Source organism: Enhydra lutris, unplaced genomic scaffold (assembly GCF_002288905.1).
Source record: "Enhydra lutris kenyoni isolate GAN:26980312 unplaced genomic scaffold, ASM228890v2 scaffoldscaffold5, whole genome shotgun sequence".
Taxonomy (NCBI): domain Eukaryota; kingdom Metazoa; phylum Chordata; class Mammalia; order Carnivora; family Mustelidae; genus Enhydra; species Enhydra lutris.
Genome location: NW_019154089.1, coordinates 26,590,767 through 26,616,323, shown reverse-complemented (window position 1 = coordinate 26,616,323; position 25,557 = coordinate 26,590,767). Strand labels below are relative to the sequence as shown.

General features: G+C 34.2%; 1 protein-coding gene across 1 annotated transcript in view; it reads left to right on the top strand.

Annotated features, from left to right (window-relative positions):
- LOC111141067 (gamma-aminobutyric acid type A receptor alpha1 subunit) overlaps positions 1–25,557 on the top strand; it is a 54,783-nt gene that overhangs the window by 4,446 nt on the left and 24,780 nt on the right. The window contains exons 3-5 of the mRNA XM_022493395.1: positions 1,861–1,973; positions 15,785–15,852; positions 23,070–23,290. Coding sequence (XP_022349103.1) covers positions 1,861–1,973; positions 15,785–15,852; positions 23,070–23,290 — 402 coding nt within the window. The remainder of the gene's footprint in view (positions 1–1,860; positions 1,974–15,784; positions 15,853–23,069; positions 23,291–25,557) is intronic.

The following is a 25,557-nucleotide window of genomic DNA, read 5'->3' as shown; positions in this document are numbered from 1 at the left end:
CCCCATCTCATCTTTAACCTTCTTATTTTGCTGCTTTCTTCCTTAGACTACTTGATCAGGCCCTTCTCACAATTTAAAGTGGACTAGCATTTCTTTTCCACCTTTATCAAGATGACCTTCAATATCCTTGAAAGATGCATGCATGTGTGACAATTCGTTTTGTGAAGACTTTTTATAAGTAATTACATTTAGACAACTATTTTTGCTTTACTGGTATCATCTGCTAATGAGACATCCTGGAAAGCTCAGTGAAAATTTGATTTCAAAAACTAGTTAAGATGTTTAATTTTGCCAAGGGAGAATAAACTGTCAAGCTGTATGGTATTAATGTTGAATTTAGGAGAATGGGAAATTGTTCCATACAGTTGAATTTCATATATTTAGCATCATGAAGAGCCTTTAGATATAATAGTTTTAATTATTAAATTAAAATTTTATCAGAAAAATGGCCATTGAATTTTGACGATATAAAACTACTTACCTTTTTAAAAATAGTGTTTGTTTTTGAAATGATGCTTTCTTTATATTTCTTAGTCCTGTGAAATAAGTGAATCCTGGTTTCGGATGTTACTATTTTTTCATTGATCAGTAATACAAACACACAAGAGTGAAGCCAAAAGCATATTAAACAGAGAGTATGAAAGTGATATTTTTGTGGCGTTTCTTAGTTTACACTCTCCATTTTTTTTTTACTCAAGGTCAGAGCTGTCATTGAAATGTATCAGTGAGTGTGATCCACTGAGATAAAAAAACTTCTCTCAAAGGATTTTGGAGGTGTCATCCTAATCATTATATAAAGTATGATTCAACAACCATAAATGATAATGTGATTGTTATAAGAAATGCGCAGTATTTGAACTATGGTCACTATGTGGTTGAAACTCAAAGACTAGTAATGATAAGGGGTAGAAATGATACCTGAAGCTAGAAAGATTTAAATAGGAACAATTAATCCATTATAGAAGAATAGAACTAAAGTTTTAGACTAAAAGTTGAAGAAAACAGTGTTCTCGTTCAAGCTCTGCTCACAGATTGCTATGTTTTCTTAAAACACTAATCCGACACTACAGTTCAATAAACCATAAATTAAGAATATTGGACCATATCTTTTCCAAGGTATCTTTTACTTTAAGACAGAAATGACAAAATCTCATTTAATTAGAGATTTGAATTAGGCACATTGTAGAAATCAGTTCATAAAACTTAAGGGGAATGGAAATTACACACTGATTTGAAACTATAATTATCCTAAGAAACAAGTTTTAATTTTTTTTCTCATCTAAATATCCTAAAAGAACATCAAAAGAATAAATACAGATATATGTAGATATTTCTACCTCTATATCTATATCTATATATATATAAAGTGGATGAAAGAAGTAAATGTTGGTAGGTGAAATCTTAGGCTAATGCTATACGTTACATTAAATGAAAGCAAAACTACTAATTTGATAGCTCATAAATACGTTTTGTGTTTTGTTTTTTTTTTCGGAAGAAGTTTGCCAGATTTTTTTTATTTCTCCTTACCATGCATTAATCTTCTTGCCCAGGGAAACATGCATTATAGCATTGTATACATGCTGAGATTTATACGGGCAAAGAGACAGAACTCATTTCCTATAATTTTCTTTCCATAGTTAGAAATATTAGAATAAAGAGTTTATCATGTGTGATAACAAATATGAGAAAATGGTAAAAATTAAAATATGACTTTTTTTTTTTAACTTTGCCGGAAGGAATTTTCAAATTAAGATTCAATAGGAAGGAAGATAGGAAAATCTAGGCAAAGCTTTATTTGGGAAAAAGGTTTTAATAGAATTATGTAATTTAGATTATTACCTGCCTTTATATCTTTTTCAGCTATGGACAACCCTCATTACAAGATGAACTTAAAGACAACACTACTGTCTTCACCAGAATTTTGGACCGACTCCTAGATGGTTATGACAATCGTCTGAGACCAGGATTGGGAGGTGGGTTGCGTTATTGTGTTTTTATTTTAGAGAACAGTATCAAATCTTTACTAATGAAGCCTTGCTTTCCTTCTAAATGTAAAGTAGTAAGAATAGTAGCATGTAGTTTAAGGACTAATCCTATTTTTAATAGATTGCTCAATGTTAGTTCAATTTACTATGGTATTTCTGTGCACATACCTATATGTAGAAAAAGGCAGATATAAACATTTCATAATTACATTAAAAAATGTTACATTTACTTGGAAATTGTAATATTTTCTGTGTAATGATTATTATCCAGGGAAAAAATGAAGTTAATATTCTCCCTGCTAGCCCAAAGAGTACATCTACTTCATTTGGCATTGCTATGTTTGCACTGAATTCAAATAGATTATCTCTGAGCCTAATGCTCTAAACATTTATTTTGAATTTTACGTATTGATCCACTGTTTTGCGTTAGATTAGTACCAACTCTGGGATAAAAGGTGAATGTGATAGATGGTAATTTTTTTAACCATGCATTTGAACTTAAACCCTAATTTTCTATAGTAAAAATTTGTTTTTCTTTGTATACCAATTATACTAATGGATTTCTACTTAGGAAGAAAAAAGCGCTAAATAATACAATATTTATTACAATAAGAATAAATAGTGCTAGATATTACTCACATATTTGAATAACCTTTGAATAAGATAATCCACTAATCTTATTTAGTTAAGCAGAGACTAATGAAGCCAAAACAAAATATTGATCTCAGACTAAAACAAGGGAAGCAAGGAAATAAATTATTGTTTAAAATCACACAGGAAATCAAGGTGAGAATCTATGTTTCCCAACTGTAGATAATGCTGCACCTTCTCTGAAGCATTTGTTTAAAACTATTTGATAGCAATATTTAAATTCCAATTAAATGGCAATATTAAGAAAGTCATCTCTCCTTCACTGAGGTAGCAAATATATACAAAAAATAAGAAGCTTGAGAATCCAAATTTTGATTTTAAAACTGAATGGTAGCATGAATTTAGTCTTTATATATATATATATATTGAGTAGTGTAATCACATGGATGTGGATCATAGGTCTGTTTTGAGGCTAACAAACACCATTAGTGTCTCAGAGGTTTAAGAGGAACTGTTTTGTCAAAGACACAATTCAAATATACATCAGAGGCCTTACCAGGTGTCCTTTCTTGTCAATTTCAAACGTCCATTCTTGGACATGCTATACAAATTCCTTCAGGTTTGAATTCCACCTAGTGTTCCTTTACTACATTCTGAGAAAAAAAAGTCTCAAGGAACGATGTTTTGGTCATTAAATGGAATTCATAATTGGGTATGCAATGTATTGCAATGATATTTGTGTATATCTAAATGTTTAAACTGGCTTCAAGAAAATTGTTCTTAATTCATAAAATTTGAAATAAGTTGCAAAGATTTCAAGTAGGGAAGGAATGTACAAAAGGAAGAAACAGGATAGTGATACAACTTTTAAAAAGTAAGGCTTTCCAAAGTACTAGTGGGCATGCATCTGATTCCTTTACTTCCTACTCCATGATATCAGTCCTTACTAATCAACAGAATTTTATAATGCATCTAGGAAACACTGTTTCCATTCTAGTTTAGGAAATCCCTTTTAATACTTTAACATGTGAATATGAGTAACCTCTATAAGCTTTCTACATAATTTTCAGTTTGTTGAAGAATTTTAAACACACACACACACAGGCACATACCTTTAATGATCAGCTGTCTTGTTTGGAGTGTAAGTAACAAACCCAGAACTGCTCCTTGACATTTAATTATATATAATAATTCTTAAATAAATGTGTATGTTAACTCTTTAATCAAATAGAGTGTAAACAGGAAGCATTTTAACAACTTTTCATCTGCATACCTGGACCATAGAGAGCCATAGAACTTGGGGACGTATAATGTAGGCTAAGAAGAATGAATTGAAAAGCTAATTTTCAAGAAATGAGATAATGCTAGATATGTTAACAGAAACAACTGCATTAATTGAACCTGCAACATTACTGTTTTTGTAGAATCTACTTTTAATATCTATTTAATCCCCCCAAGTAAGAAAAAATAGACATGTGTTTAAAGAACAGAAATAGTAGTTGGCCAAATATAGTCAAAGTATATTCTTTTAAATTGAAATGGATATAATGTGCTATAATAATAGATAATTCAAGGGCTCAAGAAAATTTAAAGGAATGGTGTGCTTTAATCTTTGCTAAAGATGACTTATCTGTTATCTGTGACTCCTAGAAACATTGATTTTGAGGATATGGTAGACAAAACAAATAAAAAAGTAGCTCAAATATTTACCTCTGTTTCTATTTTACGTATCATCCTGGAATGTACTACAATTAAATCTGATAAATTTGACAGTTATGAGGAAGCTTTAATACTAACTTAATTTTCATTAAATTTTTTTGGAGTGCATCTTATAACCTTAAGGGATATACGAACATGTTTATTATATGTATCTCCAGAGTCATCAGTACTTTTATGTACATTTTGAGAATGTCTCTCAATCTTTAGAAAACTATACCTTAAAATATTAAATACAGTTTTTAGACATTTTCCGAAGCGTTATCAGCTATAGAATTAGAAAAATATTACCACAATGCTTTCTGAGTGCTATAAACTGAAATTAATGAATAAATATTTCTCTGTAGTTATTTAATTTCATTTCTTTACCATAGATTTCTCTTAAGTATGATATACATTCCAGTAGATCTCCATTGCAGAAATGGACCTTTCTTATTGTTGTTGTTGTTGTTGTTACAAGATCCATTTTCTTTTTTATCTATCTATTTTCATAGATGAAAAGCCCATCTAGAGCAAATACTTGAAATATTATTATTAGTTTATAAGAGGGTAAAAGTTTCCTTTTAATTGCTTCATGATCACCACTGAGTTAATCTTCTCTTATGAGAGAAATGGGCCCACTCTCTTCTCTATTATGACAAAAGTCTGTTTTTGTTTTTGTTTTTGTTTTTTGAGAATAATGTTATGCAGAAGGCAGGGATATTTTGTTCTGAATGTCCTCAGAAGGTATAGAAATATAAGCTGAGACTCGAAACTAATGGAAGAAACTCTTTATGTGCAAATTCATCATGACCTGTTTTTCAGAAAAACATACTGCCACCCGAAGGCATAGCAATACTCTTTGGAGATATATATCCTGGGTCCAATAACTAAGAAACAAAATATATTAACTTGGTTCATCTAGTTGATAGAAACCAGTTTGTAGATTGTCTACCTTTTCAGAGCCCAGAGAGCAATCCTGAGAAGGTGAAAATGAAAGGGTAATGTAAAGAGAGATATCTGGGAAGGGACTTTTTTTCTTTTTTTTTTTCTTTTTCTTTTTCATTTTCTTTTTTCTTTTCTTTCTTTCTCTCTTCCTTTCTAGATAGGAGAGATGAAAAGGAATACAATGTGTGGAATTCTAATGATGTAATGTCCTCTATTCAAGAACAAAAGAGAACAATAATTTGGCCATGTTCATATTTTAAATACAAAGTTAATGAAGGAAACTTGAAATGGACTTGAATTTAAATAATCAGTAGCCAGAAAATACAAATCAAAATTCTCAGAAGTTGTGGAATTCATTCTCATTTAAAAGTCTCTTTTTTTGAGGGCAAGGTGTAGAGGGCTACTTCTCCCTTGTAACCAGGAACTAAAGAATGTTTTTGAAAGGCTTTAGCCTAAAGCCTGGTCAGTACAGAGGAATAAAATGGTAGGAGGAGGGGAAAAGGTAAAAGCCAGAAAGAATGGCAAGATAGGAAAGAGCAGGTTAGAGAAGAACAGAGAACGAAAGGGGGCATTGAAGATAAGGAGAGGGAAGTGAGAGGGATAGAGAATGTGAAAGGAGAGCAAACCAGAGAAAATGGTAAAGGAGAGGGATCTGTGTTCTAAAGATGAGTAGACTCAGGTGTTCCTTGATTAATCAAGATTCCTCTTCTCATTTTAAATCAGGACCAAACCAAGCACATTCTGAAACAATTCATTTTCTGAAGGTTTCTCCTTATTAACTGTATTTTCTTGAACTTCCTAAAAAGTTAAATGATACAGCCCCTGAACTGTAACCATCTAAGTTAAATTTTGGCCACCATCACATTGGTTCCCCCTGCGCTCTAGGTGGGGGCAAAAACAGCCTATAAACACAGATCCCAAACTTAATTCTGAAGGGAGGTTTCAGGTTTTTAAGGATAAGTAATACCCTTCCAGTGACATCTTACCCTTTCCTTTTGTCCAGCCTTATGTACAGTCTACATTTAATCAATGATATGACACAATCCCAGGGTGAACCGGGTTGATATGTACAGTTTATTGTCTGGAACATACCACCAAGCTGAGGGGTTACTGTCCCTCCCGTTCACAGGCTTCTTCTTAAGCATCTTGCTTACAACAGACCTTTTCTTCTATAAACAATTTTATTTATTTCACTCCTTGGAAAACTGATTAGGGTAAAACTATTTTTAAATAGAAATCAAACAAGATAGTGTCAAAGGAATGAGATCTTGGTTGAGCCACATTTTCAAGGGACTACAGAACTTTTCACTTGCTCCCTCCCTGCTAATGATAGTTTCTGGAAATATTTTTCTAAATTTCTAAATATTGCTTTAAATTTAATCTCAGTAAGTAACATATAGGATGATAGATGCCTCCCAAAGATTGTATCATCAAACCATAAAGATGAAGATGGTAAAGTTAAGAGAGTGAATGCATAATCATCATGTGACAAACCCAGGAGATGAGAGGAGAAGTAAATCAGTAAATGAGTAGATAGGAATGCAGGTAGATAATGGATTTTGTTTATCCCTATCATACCCTTAACAGATATTTAGTTAAGATTTTCTTCTTTTTCCTGTAAGTCATACAGAGTTAGGATTTTTATTTATTTGTGTCATTTTGTACTCAAATGTATCAGATGAGTAATTGTAAGGAGTATAATTGGGGTTTTCTCTCTAGTTATTTTAGTGCTAACTAATGTTTAAAAAACAGTCATACTTCAAAGCAGACTTTCTCCTTATCTTCCTAATTTTCCCAATTTGGGATTTGTAATGCTATATAAGGCCTTTCAGACTTCCTTTAGCTCAATTATTGCAAGAGATCTCAGGGTTAAGATGTAAACATCTCCAGCTAAGCAAGGTGACTGGGTTGGATATGCATGCAGTTGGCAAAGTGGTGTAACTCCTGGGGGATCTTTGGTTATGGGTTTTTGGTTTTTTGTTTTTTTTTTTTTTGTTTTTTTTTTACATCAAAAGAAGTAAAGGTGGAAAATTAAGCACTCTGGAAAAAAAGCAGATTAACTTTTGGGAAGTATTTTTGTGGCTTTGTAAAGTTTAGGTGACTAGGGGCTAGAGAAAGAAGCATCATTTAATTCTTTTTCAAAATTCAACTTTGTTCTATCTCAGGATTCCAACACATCCAATATTCATGTAATTTTTAAAATTATTAATTTATAATTTATATATTTATTCTATCATTATTATTAATATTATTTGTATCCTGTGTGATTCTGAGATCAGAGACAACCATTTTATTCATGTTCAACTGAAGTTAACGCATACATTTTATATTTCTAATAAACAGCCAGAATTTCAAAAATTAAGAGGATGAGATATTAAGAGGACAATGCGATGGCTTTTGACAGAATGAAAAGATTCTAAATTAATAACAACATCCAAAAAATTTGAAAGATTGGATTCATCTAATATTTTTTGTTGGTGGAAGTGGTGTTATATTTCCTTTACCAGATCATGGCTTTAGTATTACCTTTTGAAATGTGACTCTGGAATCCTTCATTCTGAATTTGCTGTAGCCTTATCTGGTGCATTTAATGTGAGCTGTGGAGCGGATACTCAGACTCTGGCATAATGTAATCCATTTTCACAGAAATATTATATCTAGACATTCCCAAATCCAGTTGAAGTTTTGAGAAAAAGCAGTTACTAAAAACCCAAGAGGAACTGTTAAAATGAACAGAGAGCACCTTTTAACCTTCACTGGCTGGGATCTCTAGTCAGCTCCTGAAGCCAGCTTGTCTAGTGAATCCAAGCTAGATACCCAAAGGAATGTAGCATGTTTAGAAACTTTCTACTCTCATCGTTTCCTGTTGTGTATAAATCATCGACAGATCAGTGCCAAGAATTTCCTGAGGTAAAATGTAGCCACTGAGGCTATGCTTAAGTTATAAAGACCAAATTATTAGTAACAGCTGCAGTTTATTTTCTGTGCAGTTACTTTTGAACTTTTTATAGTTTTCATTTCCCATCTTGATTCTAGAAGCAATGTAGAATATTTTTTAAAAAGTTTTCTGTAGGTGATTTTTTTTTCCAGGTACAATCTGAATTCCTTACTTGAAAAATAATGTTGTAGTGTTTCTGAGATGAGAAACTCTGCCGTTTTGGAAAACTTAAGAGAAAACACAGTCCTAAATAGATCCCATATTCCTCCAAAGATTGCTATAGTGTTAGTCTTATGTAACTAAAATGCTCTGATGGGAACAGGAAGTATGATGCCTCAAAGCTATTACAGGTTATACATTTTTTTAAAGATTTTATTTATTTATTTGACAGAGAGAGAGATCATAAGTGGGCAGAGAGGCAGGCAGAGAGAGAGGGGGAAGCAGGCTCTCCACTGAGCAGAGAGCTCAATGTGGGGCTCAATCCCAAGACCTAGAGATCATGACCCAAACCAAAGGCAGATGCCTAACCGAATGAGCCATCCAGGTGCCCCAGTTATATAATTTTGATTAAGACTTACATAAACCAAAAGAAACCCATTCTTCCAACACAGCCAACTTTCTATAGGTTACCCCCTCTCAATAGAAATTGCCTATAACATAAAGAGGGAAGGAGGGAAATTCTCAATGGAAATGAGTTTCATCTCTGCCATGGTAAACTTTCCCTTTTTTCCCCCCAGAAGATGCTTGTATCATTTGAGTACTTAGAATCTGAAAACACAAAAGGATCAGGGATTGGTTAGTTACCTCGAAATGTGGGTTTCTACCCCATATCCAGATTTAGTAGCTGAACACAGCCACAATTAAGTAGCTCTACATATCAGCTGGAGAAAGTTGCCAATTATTTTAAAGAATTTAGGGAACAGAAATGAAGGACAGGGAGCAAAAATGTTGCCCCAGGCAGATTGGCAGGGAGCTGAAACATTGCCCAATCCAGGAGTACACACTGACGGTTATGTAGGGAGCCCAGAACATTTTCAATTTCCAAACAGGACCATTTCCAAGTGGGGTTTTAAGATATACTTTATTATGATGACTAATGTTAGTCCATTTAGTCTCCATACAGTGACTGCTTCTGTGAATTAACAGATAGAAAATAACATAAAGGAGACAATAAACCCCCTTCATAAGCTATAAGTCTACAGAATAGACTTAGGCCTAGTGAATATTACTCTGAGTTCCTCAGTAGACAGCATTTCCAGTGAAAATATGGCCAATACCATATTAAATAAATTGTTGTGATAGGCATTCTTAATAAAAACACCATCTTTAATTCTTCATTGTTGATTCCCTATTCCATTTTTTATGACACTCTTACAACGCATTATTCACACAGCATCAGCTATCTTCTTAAACCGCAAGTAACATCATTTCACTTCATTACCCAAAGGTTCTTCAGTGCATTAGAATAAAGGTCAGCTGCTTAGTGAAATGCAGAAAGCTCGTTAGGTGTGGTCACACTCGCATCCAGAGTGTCATCTTGTACCACGATCATTGGCATAACCAGGCTCCAGATATATTATCAGACTTTCTGTTTCTTTTTTTAAGATTTTATTTATTTGAGAGAGAGACAGAGCACAAGTGAGTGAAGGGGTAGAGGGAGAAATAGGCTTTCCACTGAACAGGGAGACCAATACAGGGCTCAATCCCAGGACCCTGGGATCACGACCTGAGCCAAAAGAAGATGCTTATCTGACTGAGCCACCCAGGTACCCCCTGGGCTTTTTGTGTCTTAAACATCACACGTTTGTTCTCACCTCAGATCTTGTTATTTCTTCTCCTCCTTTAATCATCTTTCTCTTTCTGCTCCTCCCTGAATTTTTTTTCATCATTGAGGTCTCAGTTCAAAGTTATCTCTTCAAAAGACATCCTTTCAGAGTACTTACAGTGATCTGAAATGAATTAGTATAATTTGTGTATGTGTTTGGATATAATTATATATGTAATTATATCTGTCACCTTCCTGTCATCTACTACCAATTCATGTGTCTAATCTATCATCTTTTTATCTTTCCTATTTATGTTTCTAACCTATCTAAAATAGGTTTTCCCCAAGACTGTAAGATGTGCTACAGAATAGGAACATTTGCACTTTTGTTCACCAACCCAGTATTATTACTTAGAGCAGTGCCTGTGTGGCGTGTAGAAAATGCTCAGTAAACATTTGTTGGTTAAACTAATATACTCAACAAATGTATTTCACAGTGTTTTTAGCATCTAATCTTATTCCGCCCTTACTCTAGTGTGATGTACTCAACTGTGCAGGTGTTATTTCTTCACTAAAAAGGGGGAAAAACAGGCTCAGAAAGATTAAAGGCTTGTACCTAAAATCACACAGCTTGTTCTCCAGGAGAATCAGAGTTAAAATCTGAGTGTTTTGACTTTTAATCCAGTGTGCTTTCTACTTACTATACTATACTGCTTTTCTCATTTCTGCCTCAAGCACTAATCATCTTTTTGAATTAACACTTCAAAACATCTGTTATTTCAATACTTATCAGCAGGATATCAACATTGTAAGAAATCTCTGTTAAAAACAGATTTACTACTATCTAACAGCTATAGAGTATATAATACAGTATGTGTATGTGTTTGTATGTATAGATATACATTTGTGTGTATGTATATATATATAACATAAATATACACAAATCATATATATAAAGCACATAAAACATTTATGTATGTATGTAAAGTATATGTTTGAAGGAGATCTTCTTTAAAGACTGATTTTAATTGGTTTATTTATCATCAAAAATTTTGCTGACATTGATGTACTATTTTAAGGTATCCCAAATTACTATAATAATAATCACCAACATTATAATTTCATTTTACAGAACTATTCCATGATTATCCCTGTGACAGTCTAACATGTATATAAATTTATACAAATTTTAAAGACTGTTGTTTTTTTTTTTATAATGGACAGGGAAGGATTACTGTGAAGAAAATACTTTAAAAATCATTTGCTAATTAATCTGCTCTTTGAACATTTCCTCCAACTGAGTTATTTTAATTGATTTCCATTTTCAGACAATTTCCTAGTTTCATAAGAGGTTCATTGATGTTTATCTTTGACTAACAGTAAAATCACTCTAGCTAAATTTCATTAGAAGTTCCTGACTCATGTTGTGTGGTCTTAAATAGAATATTTTAGAACATTAAAGTATCTTCACTTTTCCTCATGTGATCTGTAGAAAGGCCTTGAGTACTTTCTAGGTATTTCTAATAACACTAGAGTCCAGTGCTGAATCAATAAAGTCTGGTATTAGAGCATAAAATTTGGATTTTAATGTCCTTAAATAATAAATAATTTCTTAAATAATAAATAACATCCTAAAATTATATATCTATATATTTCTCCCCTTAATGGGGATTTGTGGGAATTTCAAGTTGGAAAGGAGGGGGAAAAGATGACTAAATCTTCCCAGAATTGGAAAAAAGAAGGTTCTTCAACAATTCTGAGATATCAGCCCAAGCACATACATATGAGCATATCTTCCATTTAAGCCTGATCCTAGACCTAAATGGGTCTGGATTTCAAATCATCATTTCTTCACTGAAAAGGCAACTTAACTTTTTATAATTTGACTAAAGTACATTCATAACAGTCCTCTATCTTGAACCTTTGCATTCTGAATTATAAATCTTCTGTCTAAAGAATGACTTCACGTATCACTAAGGAAATTGCCTGTGAGTTGTAAGGAAAAACATACTTTTGGTCAAAGGAACCTATTTCTTGTCACTGAAATTGTACTCAACTGAATTAGAATGTGGTTTAAGGATAATCATTTGAATAGGAAAAAAAAAAGGAGGAAAGGAATACATCAAGATATTAGCAGTAGATGTATGTGAATGAAAGTATTCTAAGGGGGTTAATTTTCTTCATATTTTTCTTTTTGAAATTTCTGAACATACTTTCAAGTTAAAAAAAATTTAAATAAATAACATGATAAATAACATTAGCCTTATGTTTACCATAAGGCTTTTGTTACATTTTAGAGTAACATTCCCAGATAAGTTTGGGAAATACAAGGATAAAAAAGGTTGATGACATTTATTTAAAACATGATTTCTTAGAGACATTGACATGCTAATTTTCATGATGAATCTTCCAGAGACATACATAATAAGCAGAGTTTTTCAGCAGTGGAAACTGGCCACTCACAAACAGCTGCTGAAAAATCAAAGAAAACCGTTTGGGTATGTGGCAAGGAAAATATGTTAGAGGGAAAAATACAGAAAGTGTTGTTCCCTTTCTTTAATTACCTTATCCCAAGTTCCAGATGGTTTCCTGGATGTCATAGCACCATCGTCCTTTCTCTTCTGGTGCCATCACCTACCTCTTACATTTAGTAGTTGAGTGTCCCTGCACCCCTTCCAACCCCCACCAGGCAACCTTCAGTTTGGAAATTTTGCTACCTTAACCTTAGGGTTTGTGAATATGTTTGGAGGAAAAACAGGATGAACAAAGAGCACAAATCAGAAACTCTTTAAGGATATCTGTATGATTAGAGTGCATGGTGAGAAGGTCGTCTGAAGGACCCAGGTGAGGGCTCTCAGTCAGGGTACATGCCTTGGAATATTACAGTGGTGATGTTTGGGAAGTATCAGAGGGAGAGAACTAGTAGAAAATAAGGTCAAGCACTTGAAGATGATGAACTGGTATGGTAAATATACTTAGGGGCAAGGATAGATAAAGGATTAAAGAAATAGATTTTTAAAGTGTGATTATAGCCATTTGTGTGAACTGCTTTGCATTTATTCCTAATCTTTCTATATGGCACACTAACAATTATGTTTGGCAATTAATGTGTATAAACTTAACCATGTTTTACACTCCATTTTATTGGTACAGTAATCTTTATAAATGGGCTTTTTGGTCTTTATAATTTGTTAGTTATATGGCAACATCATTTACTAACAATTTAAAAACAGCAGAGGGAAATAGCCCATATATTTGGCAAGTGGATATCTCACTTCTTTAGAGCGCTTTATCATGCTAGATAAAACAGATTGGTTGCTCCTAAAACATCTGCTAAGCCAATTTTTGTAAAGCTAGGTACCTTGGAGAGTTACCTTGAAGTGTAAAAATTATGCCCTCCCTACACTCAGGAAATAAATAATGGTGATAAAGGAGTTCAGGAAAGCTGTCCCAAACTGCAAAGCACTTGCAAGTATGCAGACAGGGATTCATACATATTTCCCAAATGAACATGCATTTAATAGTAGATCCCTACCACAAAAATAAAAATGAAAGAATGGACATAATTTTAATTCTGTAGATGTTACCCAGATCTGTAAGATATTCACCATAAGTCTTACAGTTTATAATCTACAGAGAATCAAAACTCAGCCTTAGAAACAAAATTAGGTTGAATCAACCACTCAGAAAAGTAAATAACAAGAGGATCCAACTATTTGAAGATTTTTGTAGAAAGAAAACATAAATGTTAATTCTCCTTGATCACATAATATAGGGTACTTTTAAAAGAAAGAAATTAATCTACATAAGTAACAAGAAATAAAATTATTACCAATAAGGAGCATACCTGGGATACTAGTAATTAGGATGAAAATGTGCCCAATTCTCTATTACCTGATATCTTTCTTTTTGTACTATTTTCATGGCAATAAGTACATTTTTTTTTTCATATCAAAGGCTCCTTTGCTTAAACTAGAAAGGAAAATGCTGAAAAAGAAAGGACAAAAATGAGCTCAATTAATAAAATAAATTCCAGCTTTTGGGAATAAATAACATGCATTTTCTTTTTATTATTGTTTTAATTGAAAGTCAGTCCTGGTATTCTAATAAAGTGTGAACTCTAGATGGAGTCTTAAGAAATAACAGATCTTTAAACTAAGAAAAAGAGTTAATTGAGTAAAGAATACATATAGAAAGAGGGTGCAGGGGAGAAAAAGAGATGTAAGCACTGGGCAAATGCAGACAGAAAGAGGATGGAAACAGCCCGAACAGGCCAGTGGTTACTCCAGCTAAGACATTGCTGATGGCTGTTCCTTTCAAGCTCTTTAGTAGCTGTAGAAGGTTAACACTGACTTTGGAAGGAAGTGAGTTCTACAATTTTTTTTTTAATTTTCTTTATTTGACAGAGATCATAAATAGGCAGAGAGGCAGACAGAGAGAGAGGGGAAAGCAGGCTCCCTGCTGAGCAGAGAGCCCCATGTGGGGCTAGATCCCAGAACCCTGAGATCATGACCTGAGGGAAGGCAGAGGCTTAAGCCACTGAGCCACCCAGGTGCTCTAGGAAGTGAGTTCTAAAAACACAGCTCTATTTTCTTTGTCTCAAACTATGTCCTCCATTTTCAAGTTTTTTAAAGAGTAAATCTCAGATAATTCTTACATCAAGGGGCTCATTTAAACATTTTGGAGCCAATGAAATTGTTAGGGAGAAAAAAGGAAGAAAAGAAAGAAAGGGGGAAAGGGAAATGAGCCAAAAAATATTATATTGGTTATTGGAGGGATTATCTCTACCTCCCAAGTTATATTCTCATTTGTGGTACACATTATGTACAGTATTCAACATGACCTTCTTGAGAGAAATTTATACTGAAAGTATTAACTGTTTACAAGAGAATTGCTGAGAGATAAAATTCTTGATTTTCAGAAGAATTCATTACCGCATATATTGGATCACCTTTTTAATGTCCTACTTCAGAGATATAAATGTCCTGATAAATAAAATGAATTGCTTAAGATACTAGACCATTATTTCTCAGAGCTACAGTTTAAAATTACAAAGCCATCTTTTTCACTCTCACCTGTAAACAAATTGTGTCCTTTTATGAAAGCAGCATTTTTCTATCATTTTTTGGGGGGGGGGTTGGCTGAATTTCCTTGAAAATGCCTGTGTTGAGTTGTCACCAGACTATAATGAATATGTTTTATTGGTTGATATATATGCCTCAGAGACTAATAAAATAAAATCGCATTGAACTTGAAATGGAATCTACTAAACAAACTTTTTCTGTGCCATAATATATTCTTCTTGTCCTCAGAATTGCAAGTATTGATATAGGTTGTCAGTTTTTCCTGGGGAGTAATTTGGATGATTCAGTTATGATTTAATGCTAGAAAGCATCATTTACAAAACATGCCCCTGAGCCCTTAAGGAGTTAATAAAGCTTGCTACAGTATACCGTATACTTCCCAGAAGTATCTGAAATAGCTAGAGGATCTGTAAGAGTAAGAGGAGAGTATTTAAGCTTAAATGACACCCATATGCCAACATGTTTTTTATTACAGTGTGAGATGCCTTGGTGTCATTAGGAAAGTGTGCCCATTCTTGAGGAATTTGTTAAGCAGCAGCTGACTTCTCCATAAAGTCTGCCTCCCAAAGTGGCATATTTAGGCTCCATTCTCTATTGAAAACTATTAACTGTGAAATTTCATGTGTAAGCAGTAAATTATCAGGACTACACAGTGGACCAATTTTAGAAATAGCTAATCAAAGCCAATAAATTTCCCATTTGGGTATGAGTATGTGGTAGTGAGATCTAATAAGGACTGTTGATAGACATTCACTGTCCCAATTTCCTGCTTCATCAGAGCGTGTAACTGAAGTGAAGACTGACATCTTCGTCACCAGTTTCGGACCTGTTTCAGACCATGATATGGTAAGTGACACTGCATTTTTGGTTTTCTTGGTGTATTTCCTAAGTTTAACTTTTGAAAGGAAAATATAAACCAAGTACTTAGAGGACAACTTGAAATAGCTTAGCTCTATCTTTGTGTTTTTCTGTATGCATAATATGTAACATATACTAATATATAATATTTATATCATAGAAAATACCCACTTACTTTCTAGGCCAAGCCCATTTATGATATCAACCACTGCAGTCTTCTTTTTTACCATCCCTGAAATGATTGCTTTGACTTGGGTTATGTCCTGTAAGCCAAATAGTGTAATCTGCCTTACATTTTATTTAGGAGGGCATGTTGATTGAAAGATGCTCTGTCTCTAGATAGCCAGCATTCTTATACAATAGCCATGAACATCATGATTTCTGAATTATTCTTGGCTAGAAAGGGGATGTGAGTATAAAAGCTGAGTGAATAGTTGACCAGAATTAGACAGAGAAATAGTTCAAATAAAACACATTGGTGGGAAATGTTCAGCTTCACTACAAAAGAAATTCATTAATTATTACCAAGAATGAAAATAAAATTAATGCATACCTGTTCTTTCTTTTCCTAACCCAATAAGTTAACATGAATTTCTCTTCTATCTGATGGGAATTGGTACAAGAGTAGAACTCTGATGTAATATTTGCATACTCATAATAGCCACGCTCCTATGTAATAAAAAAAAACATAAAGAGCCCATGAAGACACACTGTTATGAAATATTTCAAAGATATATTTATTGAATATTATTTTTGAAATGCCTTTCTGTTGACACCATCTTTACATAAAAGTTCTCTGATTTCATAATAGTTCAAGTGATTGAGAATAAAAGTTACAAAAAATATCAGTTAAAACCAGCATTTTTCAAAGTGTGGAGATTCACAAGTGTACCCACTTTGGCAGCTCTGACAAGTCCTGAAGTAAGGAAAGCTGTTTAACTACATATAAACTAGTGTTTTCCAGTCATATTTGTCTAAACCTTTAATATGGTACTTGTTGACATTCTGTAGAGCTAATACTCTGTGAGCCAAACACTGGGAAATGCTGGCTCAGGATAATTAGATAGGTTAGATCTTAACACAGGTTATGAAATGTACCAACTATGCAAATCAGAGTCACCAAGCATAAGAGAGTGTTAGGTAAGAATATAGATTTCTGAACCAGAATGCTGTCTGGGTTTATATTCCCAACTTCTGTGCTTATAAGTGTGTGTTAAGTTCCTTAACATCTCTTTGCCTCAGTTTCTTCATGTGTAACATGGGAGTGATGATAATACCTCATGGGGTTATCATAAATATTAAATGAATTCATACATGAAAAGCATTTAAAAGTTCTTAGCATATAGGAAGCACTCAATGAATGTCAGCCATTATTTCTATGCGAGAAATAGAAATATAATAATTAGCCACAAGTGTGTATTTATTTCTTATTATAGTGGTTGATCTGTAGACCACTTTCTTGAAATATTGTTATACACTATTTTTTGCTGAACTATTCACCCCGAGGACCTCTTGTGATTCTCCCATGTTGGAATTCTGTCTTAAAGCACTATTCTCTTGTGCTGCTTTTCTAATTAAGAACATTTAATAGATCCCAGTCAGGTTTAAGGTCAAATTTAAACTCCTCTGCCTGTATTCCATACAGTTCACAGATGATGTTACCACCCATCCCCTCTTGTTCCTAATATTGACAATTTACTTTAGTCATTTGCTTAAATACTACTTTCTGTGAGGCCATAGCACTTGGGGGTGAGCTGAACTTGTCTTGGATCCAGGATGGCTGAATTTACATCTCACCACTGCCAATAGCATGACCTTGGGCAAATCGCTAAAGTGCGTAAGCCTCAAAGTCTCTACAATGGGTGTATTATTGCAATAGCCTCTCCTTGTAAGATAGTTAGGAATTTTAAATGAGCAATGTAAATAAAGTGTTTATAGATAGTGCTCAATAAACTCAATAAACTCTCAGTAAACTCAATAGTTATTACTTTTGCCTCTGAACTCCTTATCATGCTGTGTATCCTTCATGGAAAATTCCCTCTGTTTCCCACCCATCTAAATTCTACATTTCCACAAAGGCCCAAATCAAGACCCAAAAGCTTAGTGAAAACTTTTTTTTTTTTTTTTATTAATCCGATAGTGGATGAGGTTTACCTTTCTGTTTTCTAGTCACATTTATTGACTATAAAATAATAGCTTAGCTTTTGGTGTCATTTATAACACCGCTTTGTAAAGTTATTTCTCTTATATAAATGTCTTATTTTCCTAAAGTAATGCCGAAAAATGTAAAGATACATTTGCCCCACATGCCTCAGAGTATCAGTGCATGGTTGCCTCATAGTAAGTGTTGAATTCCTACTTATTTAATGACGGGTTTAGTTGTCTCTATTGTCTTTACAACAAAGTCTTGTGAGACTCAGCAAATAATACCCTGTTTCCTGAGTTCTGAACCTTTTGAGAAATAAGATAATAAAATAAGGGATTTGGAAATTGAGAATAATCATCTTCATTACTAATTATAAAGGTCCTGTGGAAGGTGCTTTATATCTGTAGACAAGTGAGTTTCCAGAGAGTAAACATCAGAATCGATCTGATTAACCCACCCAGTCACCTGGTAAGACTTTGGCCTCCATTTGTTAGGGCAGAGACTGTCCATATAAAACTTCTAGCATGTAGAAACATCAGAATTTGTGAGTCTTATGGACAGAGCAGCAAGAAGAGGCTGAGATAGGCAAGATTGATTTTTCCATCCAGATTTACCCATCAAATGAAATTATTCTTCCCTCTTCCCCTCCCTAAATGAGGGATTGGAGAGCATTCAGAAGTTTTGCACCGGTGAAGCTCTCTTCTCATAAATGGAAACATCAAGAGGGGATGAAGCATTACAAACATCACACACTGATACTGATATTATTCCTCCTCCTCATTATCATTATTATCATTACCATCATCATATTTAAAAATGAATATTCTCTATCGCTGGCATCTTTCATAATGCCTCACAAAGATTAGATGCTCAATACGAGTTGTTACAGGACGGTGCTCAAATAAAGGCATATTTTCTCTTGAAAATATTTGGCATACCTTTGAGTTATTTGCTTAGATTGTCATTTAAGGAAACACTGATTTTGTTTTTTTTTGTCTTGGACTAAAGATGTATGTTGGGGTTTTCGATACACCATTAAGTCTATGACTTGTGCATTACTTTTCATAAATGGCCTTTGGTCAAAAATCAGATAGGAAGAAGGAACAGAGTGTCTAAGCCGGTTATACTTCCTGTTGCCTAAAATTTCTGAACAGGATAATGTTTGAATTGTTCTGTCAGAGGACCAAATTACCCAGGTCTACAATTGATATGCTAAGTGGCTACCTGGCCAATTCATTGGAGATTACTCATTTAAACCACATTATAGGTGAATTACAAATAAAGAGCAGTATGATTTAGAGTCTATCAAAATTAGAAGGCCAATGACAAAGCTATTTTTCAAGACAAGAAAAGCTTTGTAGTTTTTAAAGTGATAACTAATAAAATATCTAATAAGGATAACTGTAATAACAGAATTCAACAGTATTGAATGCTTATAATATGCCAAGCACCATGCTAATAGGTTTATAGATCATATTTCACCTAGTACTCATGATTTTACCTAGGCATTGTTATTATCCGCAGTTTCCAGAAGAGGAAAGTGACCTAGCTAAGTAGCAACTTGAACTCAGGCTGTGTGCCCCTAGAGGACCCACAGCTCCCAAGGCATCTGACTTCATCTGGAATAGAAAACAAAATTAGGGCAACTCCTTAACTTTATTTTAAAAACCATTAATTGGCAATCAAACAGCACGATCCCAGGGCACTAGGTTCTGACAGAAATATCCAGGCAGCACAGTTGCAGAGCCCTGTTTTCCATGGTGATGAAAACGTATGAAGTCAAAGCACACACAGATGGTAGTAGATGATGCAAGTGGGAACACTTCAAAACAATATTTATTTAGGAACATAACGGATGTCCTGTCCAGTCTTCAGAGTAAGACTCACATTCTCCAGCGACCTACTCTATTGACCAGGGTAACGTGGAGAGACTTGTCACTTGAATGGTGGCAGCTAGAACACTGAACGTTGAACAGCATCTTTGTCAGAGCTTCCTACTTGTTCAGTCTTCTGTAGAGTCTTTTCCTTTGCCTTCAGATTTTACTTTACTTGGTTATGACCACCTCACTTTCCTGAGGTTTCCTATCCTGCTACCAGTCCAAACAAAGAGCACTTTTTTTCATTCTCAGCTACATTGAAATCTAATATAAATTTGTTGATAAGCAAAGAAATGGGGAGACAAATAACTTCTAATGTTTACTGAGAACTTCCTATGTTTCAGACATTCTTGTAAACTGTTCACTTGCATCATTAACTCACTTCTTACAATAGGCAAGTGAAATCGCTACTGTATGATCCCCACTTTATAGAGTGGAAACTGGAGTATAGAGAATGACCTAAAGTCACACATGTGGCAGACAGACAATTTAGTTCTAGTTAGCAGGTTTAGAACTTACATCCATAACCATTATGCTGTGGCTTCTGCTCTCCTCCCTCATATTCCAGCTTCCTAAAGAAGGAGCTCTGGCCCATCCTGGTCTAGTGCACTATGACCCCAAGGGTGAGGTCATGATGAGAACCTCCTGCTGCTACCATGGCAGTGTTGCAAGGGCAGTTCTTAGAAAATGGGACACCAAATATTTACACTCTTGCTTAGATAGGATCTGATTGTTATCAAGTGTTTTTATTTCACTTTTCATTTCCGCTTCCAGCTGAAGGGAACATTTATTTATTTATTTATTTATTTATTTATTTATTTAATTTTTTTTTTAAAGATTTTATTTATTTATTTGACAGAGAAAGATCACAAGTAGTCAGAGAGGCAGACAGAGAGAGAGAGAGAGAGGAGGAAGCAGGCTCCCTGCTGAGCACAGAGCCGGATGCGGGGCTCAATCCCAGGACCCTGAGATCATGACCTGAGCTGAAGGCAGAGGCCCCAACCCACTGAGCCACCCAGGCGCCCCTGAAGGGAACAATTAAATGAAAGCTTAACCAGTTAGTTTTGCAGTGTGTGTGTGCATGCTTGTGTGGCCAGTATAGTATTTGGAGGGAGAATATCATATGAATTTGGGAATTTCAGTGTCTGCCATTAGCGCAGGTAAGTAAAGCTGATTGTAAACATGACAAATATGTAAACATGAGGAATTTGGCAAGTTTCGACATAATTTTTGGAATCACTGACTTTGGGATGTATCTTATCAAAGATTTGATAATAAATCTATTTTAAGGTTTTTAAGATATTTAACATTTATTTCATTTTCAAAAATCTCCTTGGAGCAAATGAACAAATCAACTAAATAAAATTTTTGGATTCATAGGAATATGGTCAGTTGGGCATCTTGATTTAACAAGTGACTGTTCTTCTACTATTTGACAGGCTAAAGTAGTTCAGTTGGATAGAAAATAGAGCTTACGTGGCTGATTCCTGAGTAATAGAAATGTCCTGACTATCAGACCCATATCTCATAAGCCTATTGTCCAGAGAAGAGAACATACAGAGCTCAGGGTAAATCCATCCCTTTGCTTCCTGGCAAGCACTGCTCCTGTGTATCATTTCCCAGTGTAGTCCATAGGTTCCCACCCTATCTCTCTCCTCATGGAAAATACCATTGGATGCCCATCCTACTCCATGAGTTTTCTTTACAGCATCCAAGTTTAAGCAATTTCTCCCTCTGCTAAATTTAAAGATGCTTAACAAATGTTTCCTGGTGAGTAAATTGCTATGTCATGTATCTCAGTGCCTTTTCACATCACACTTCCAGACACAGAAAAGCCTAAGCAACAAACAAGGTAGTTTGTCTTGCCCACAAACATAAACTGGCATCATGTTACACTTCCTTGTTGCTGTTTCAGTCAAGATATAGCGCTATGCCCAGTCCTCTGTAAACTGTCCAATAATTATTACTTGATTATAATAATAATAATTATATATAATAATAATTACTTGATCAGAAGGTCTCAGCTATACCAAACGTGTGGCAGAAGGATAAACCTTTCTTCAGTCTTTACCCAATCTTACTTAAAGCTTGAGAAAAAAGCAGATAGTTAAATTCATGCAAAATATGCCTAGACACAGACATTATTTTTTCTGCATGTTCTAAAGATGATATGTATAAGATTAAAAAAAAAAAAAAACAGCTTTCTAATGCATTAGAGTTTAGGGGATTAAGAAAATGTAGCATGATGTTTTCAAGTTAGTCTTCCTTCCAGTTTGGAGCATGCTAAGATTAATGGAGAATGTGGTAATCTTTATTTCAAACCATTAAGTTCCAAATTTAGTGTCAGTGTAGCAAGTGCTGCAAGGAAGATGGATATTACCCTTTTCAGTTTTAGGAGCTGGTAAGTCACATTGCTTGTTTTCAGATTAGCAGATGTTTGTCTCTGGGTATTGCCATAAGGAATGCTGTGTTTATTCAAATAAATAGATTCCCTGGCTGTGAATGATGATGAGCTTCACACATTTCTCATGTGTCTTCTACACACATATACTCAGATACACACTCACACACACCCTCATATTCTGCATTTTTTTTTTTTTTTGGTGAAGATCCCAATTAACAGTGAAACAGATTATTTTCATAATCTTCTTTGTTGTGGAAAATTGAAGGACTATAAACATTATCTGTAAAAAAATTTCTTTTTTGCTTACCCGTAAAAGAGATGGGATTACCAGGCTAGTATTAGAACCACAGATGATTTGAAATTGACTGTAAGGTTTTCAGACTATGGAAGGACCCCCCAAAATACTATATCTAAGTAGCTATCATTATCTAATTTAAACAGTAAACTCCAGCATGAGTTTTGTTTTTATGTGTACTGTATTCTATTTTTTTGAGTGCTGGTGTGGTAGAGGCATAGGGAGAAGGGCTGATTTTCTTTTCACATAATTGAGGAGATAATTGTGGATTTTTTCTGACCAAGCAATATTTCTGGCATTTTAGATATTTAAAAAAAATGATTCACCGGAAACCACTATGTACAGACCACCACAAGTTTATTTTTGAAAACATCACCTAGCTCATATTTTGCTTTTAAAGTTGTAAAAATTATGCATTGCCTGAGTATTTGCATTGCAAAATACAGCTCCGTGAACTCTTTGCCATTTTCCAAAATTATCTAGGAATATACAATAGATGTATTTTTCCGTCAAAGCTGGAAGGATGAAAGATTAAAATTTAAAGGACCCATGACAGTTCTCCGGTTAAATAACCTAATGGCAAGTAAGATTTGGACTCCGGATACCTTTTTTCACAATGGAAAGAAGTCAGTGGCACACAACATGACCATGCCCAACAAACTCCTGAGGATCACAGAGGATGGCACCTTGTTATACACCATGAGGTAAGGATGACTGTGTTTCTCTTTTCTCTCTGTGATTCTTTCTTTACTTCTCTTCCATATATATGTGATCATGAAGCTGATAGGCCATGGCGGAGCATCTAGTTTCCTCTTTGCCCTCTTTTTTCAACCTTAATAATTACTCCGCTGTAAAAAATAAACAGACTGTTTAATGCAAGCATTAAAGCATTAAGTAAAATGATTAGGTAAAGTGGAGGAGGCTTATAATGTATATTAAGTAATATGTTGCAAGTATCTCTCCAACTTGCTCTAATTCAATATGAGGAACTTCTACTTCTACTACTAACCTCATATATTGCTGCATCCCAATAAGTTCTAGATCAGATTTCTAGAAGCAATCTCAAGGTATGGATCCGAAAATGTTTCTACTTAAAAAAGGAGAAAAAAAAAAGAACAGTTCAAGTATCTTAAAAACTATAGATTCATGTGGAAGTATGCACTTAGAAGAAGTATCTGAATTTATAGTATTATTAGACTGAGAATGTAAATATTCTTAATTTTGCTTACATTGAAGAATATTTACATATATGAAGAACATACATGTGTATGTGTATGTATGTATGTATGTGTGTGTGTGTATATATCTATATAAAATTCCTGCTTAATAAACATTCCTCCATTTTGAGATTATTGGAAAACGTAGCAGCTAGATATCTTCATTCATTTATGGTTCAATGAAGAAAATATGAAACAAAAAACATTGTGAATACTTTTAAAGAAAAAAAAATGTTTAAAATATTCCTAATTTGTAAGCAAATAAAAACTGTCCAGAACTCATTCTTAAGGGAAGCAGTTATTTCATACCCAAGTGACTTGTTAGAGTGTTATTTTTGTAGACCTGGACAGTACTTGGTAATTCAGACCATCCCAAGTATTCCTCTGGCACAAAAAAGGTAATGGAGGCAAAATCCTAGACTTGGTGGATTTTGTTTAATGTGGGAATAAAGTGATTCTTGCTTTTGAAGAAAGCTGCCAGAATTTCTACCTTTTTATACAAAATATCCAAATGAAAAAGAAAGGGAAAAAATGCTTCAAGAGACGCTTTAGATGTTAGACTCAACTAGTAAACATGTAATAGAATTAAAGAATGACAAATTTCTAAAAAAAAAAGAGAGAGAGAAAAAATGGAGGATCAGTGGACAGACGTGCTGAGACCTTTCCAGATCATCCAAGTAGGCTCTATTTATAATTGAGACTTGAAATATTCTCCTCTTACAAAACACCCTGCACTTGTTTTTGAGCCTAAGTTCCATATTTATTCCTCGCAGCTGACAATTTTCTGGGGCAAGATTTGTACCTACTGAAAAGTTGCCCAAGTCATACTACCTGGTGTGTGCTGTGTTCTTCGTCAATAACTAGCCTGTTACTGCCCATCTCCTAAACTCCTAAACTCCTAAACCACCTTTGCTAATATGTCATCACTTTCCTTAATATTTTGATTTTAAGATGCAAGTTTGATCATTAATTTATACATTTCATATTTGCTTTAATCAACATTGCAACTTAATGAGTTTACTGACTATAAAGCCATCCCTACCACATTTCTTGAGCTACTTATTAATATGAGTGAATATATTTTATAAGAACCATGTGAGGAATTTGACATAAATTCCCTCATAATTCCACCAAACAAAATCAAATATATTTCAGTGAAATATATTTTTCAAATGTAAATAGAACTGAAGATAGGGACTAAAGAGAAGCCAAGCAGAGTCCTGGCTTCCATTAGACAGTAAATTTGTATAAAACGAAATGGTGGGAATATAGTGAGATCACCCACAAACTCTCCTATGCCTATTTCCTTTGTAGGTTTATCCCATTTGGTGCTGTTTTAAAGAAGGAGATAGGGAGAGCTGCCCTGAGCAGAGGAGACATCCTCTTCTCTTCCTAGCTATTCATGTCTTCTTCTCCACCAAGTCTTTATCCAAGTATTTATTTGCTTACATCTAGCTTTAGTCCTGAGAGATTTTCTGGGTCTAGGTGGATTAAGTAATAATGCTTGTCCTTGGAAACGTAACAAATGCTTGCCCATCATACAAAATCTGATGTCAATGTTTTTCTCAAAACAAAAACAAAATCCAATCGTCATTGTAAATAATTCCTTTTAGATACTTTGGTTAAGAGCTCAGTATCATGCTGCTGTTTGTGCCTGCCTCTCTTGCTTTTCTTAATATATTTGCTATAGTTAATAACATCGAGTCGTATTAATCAGTAAGTGCCCAATCTATAGGGCTCTTTTATATATCCTC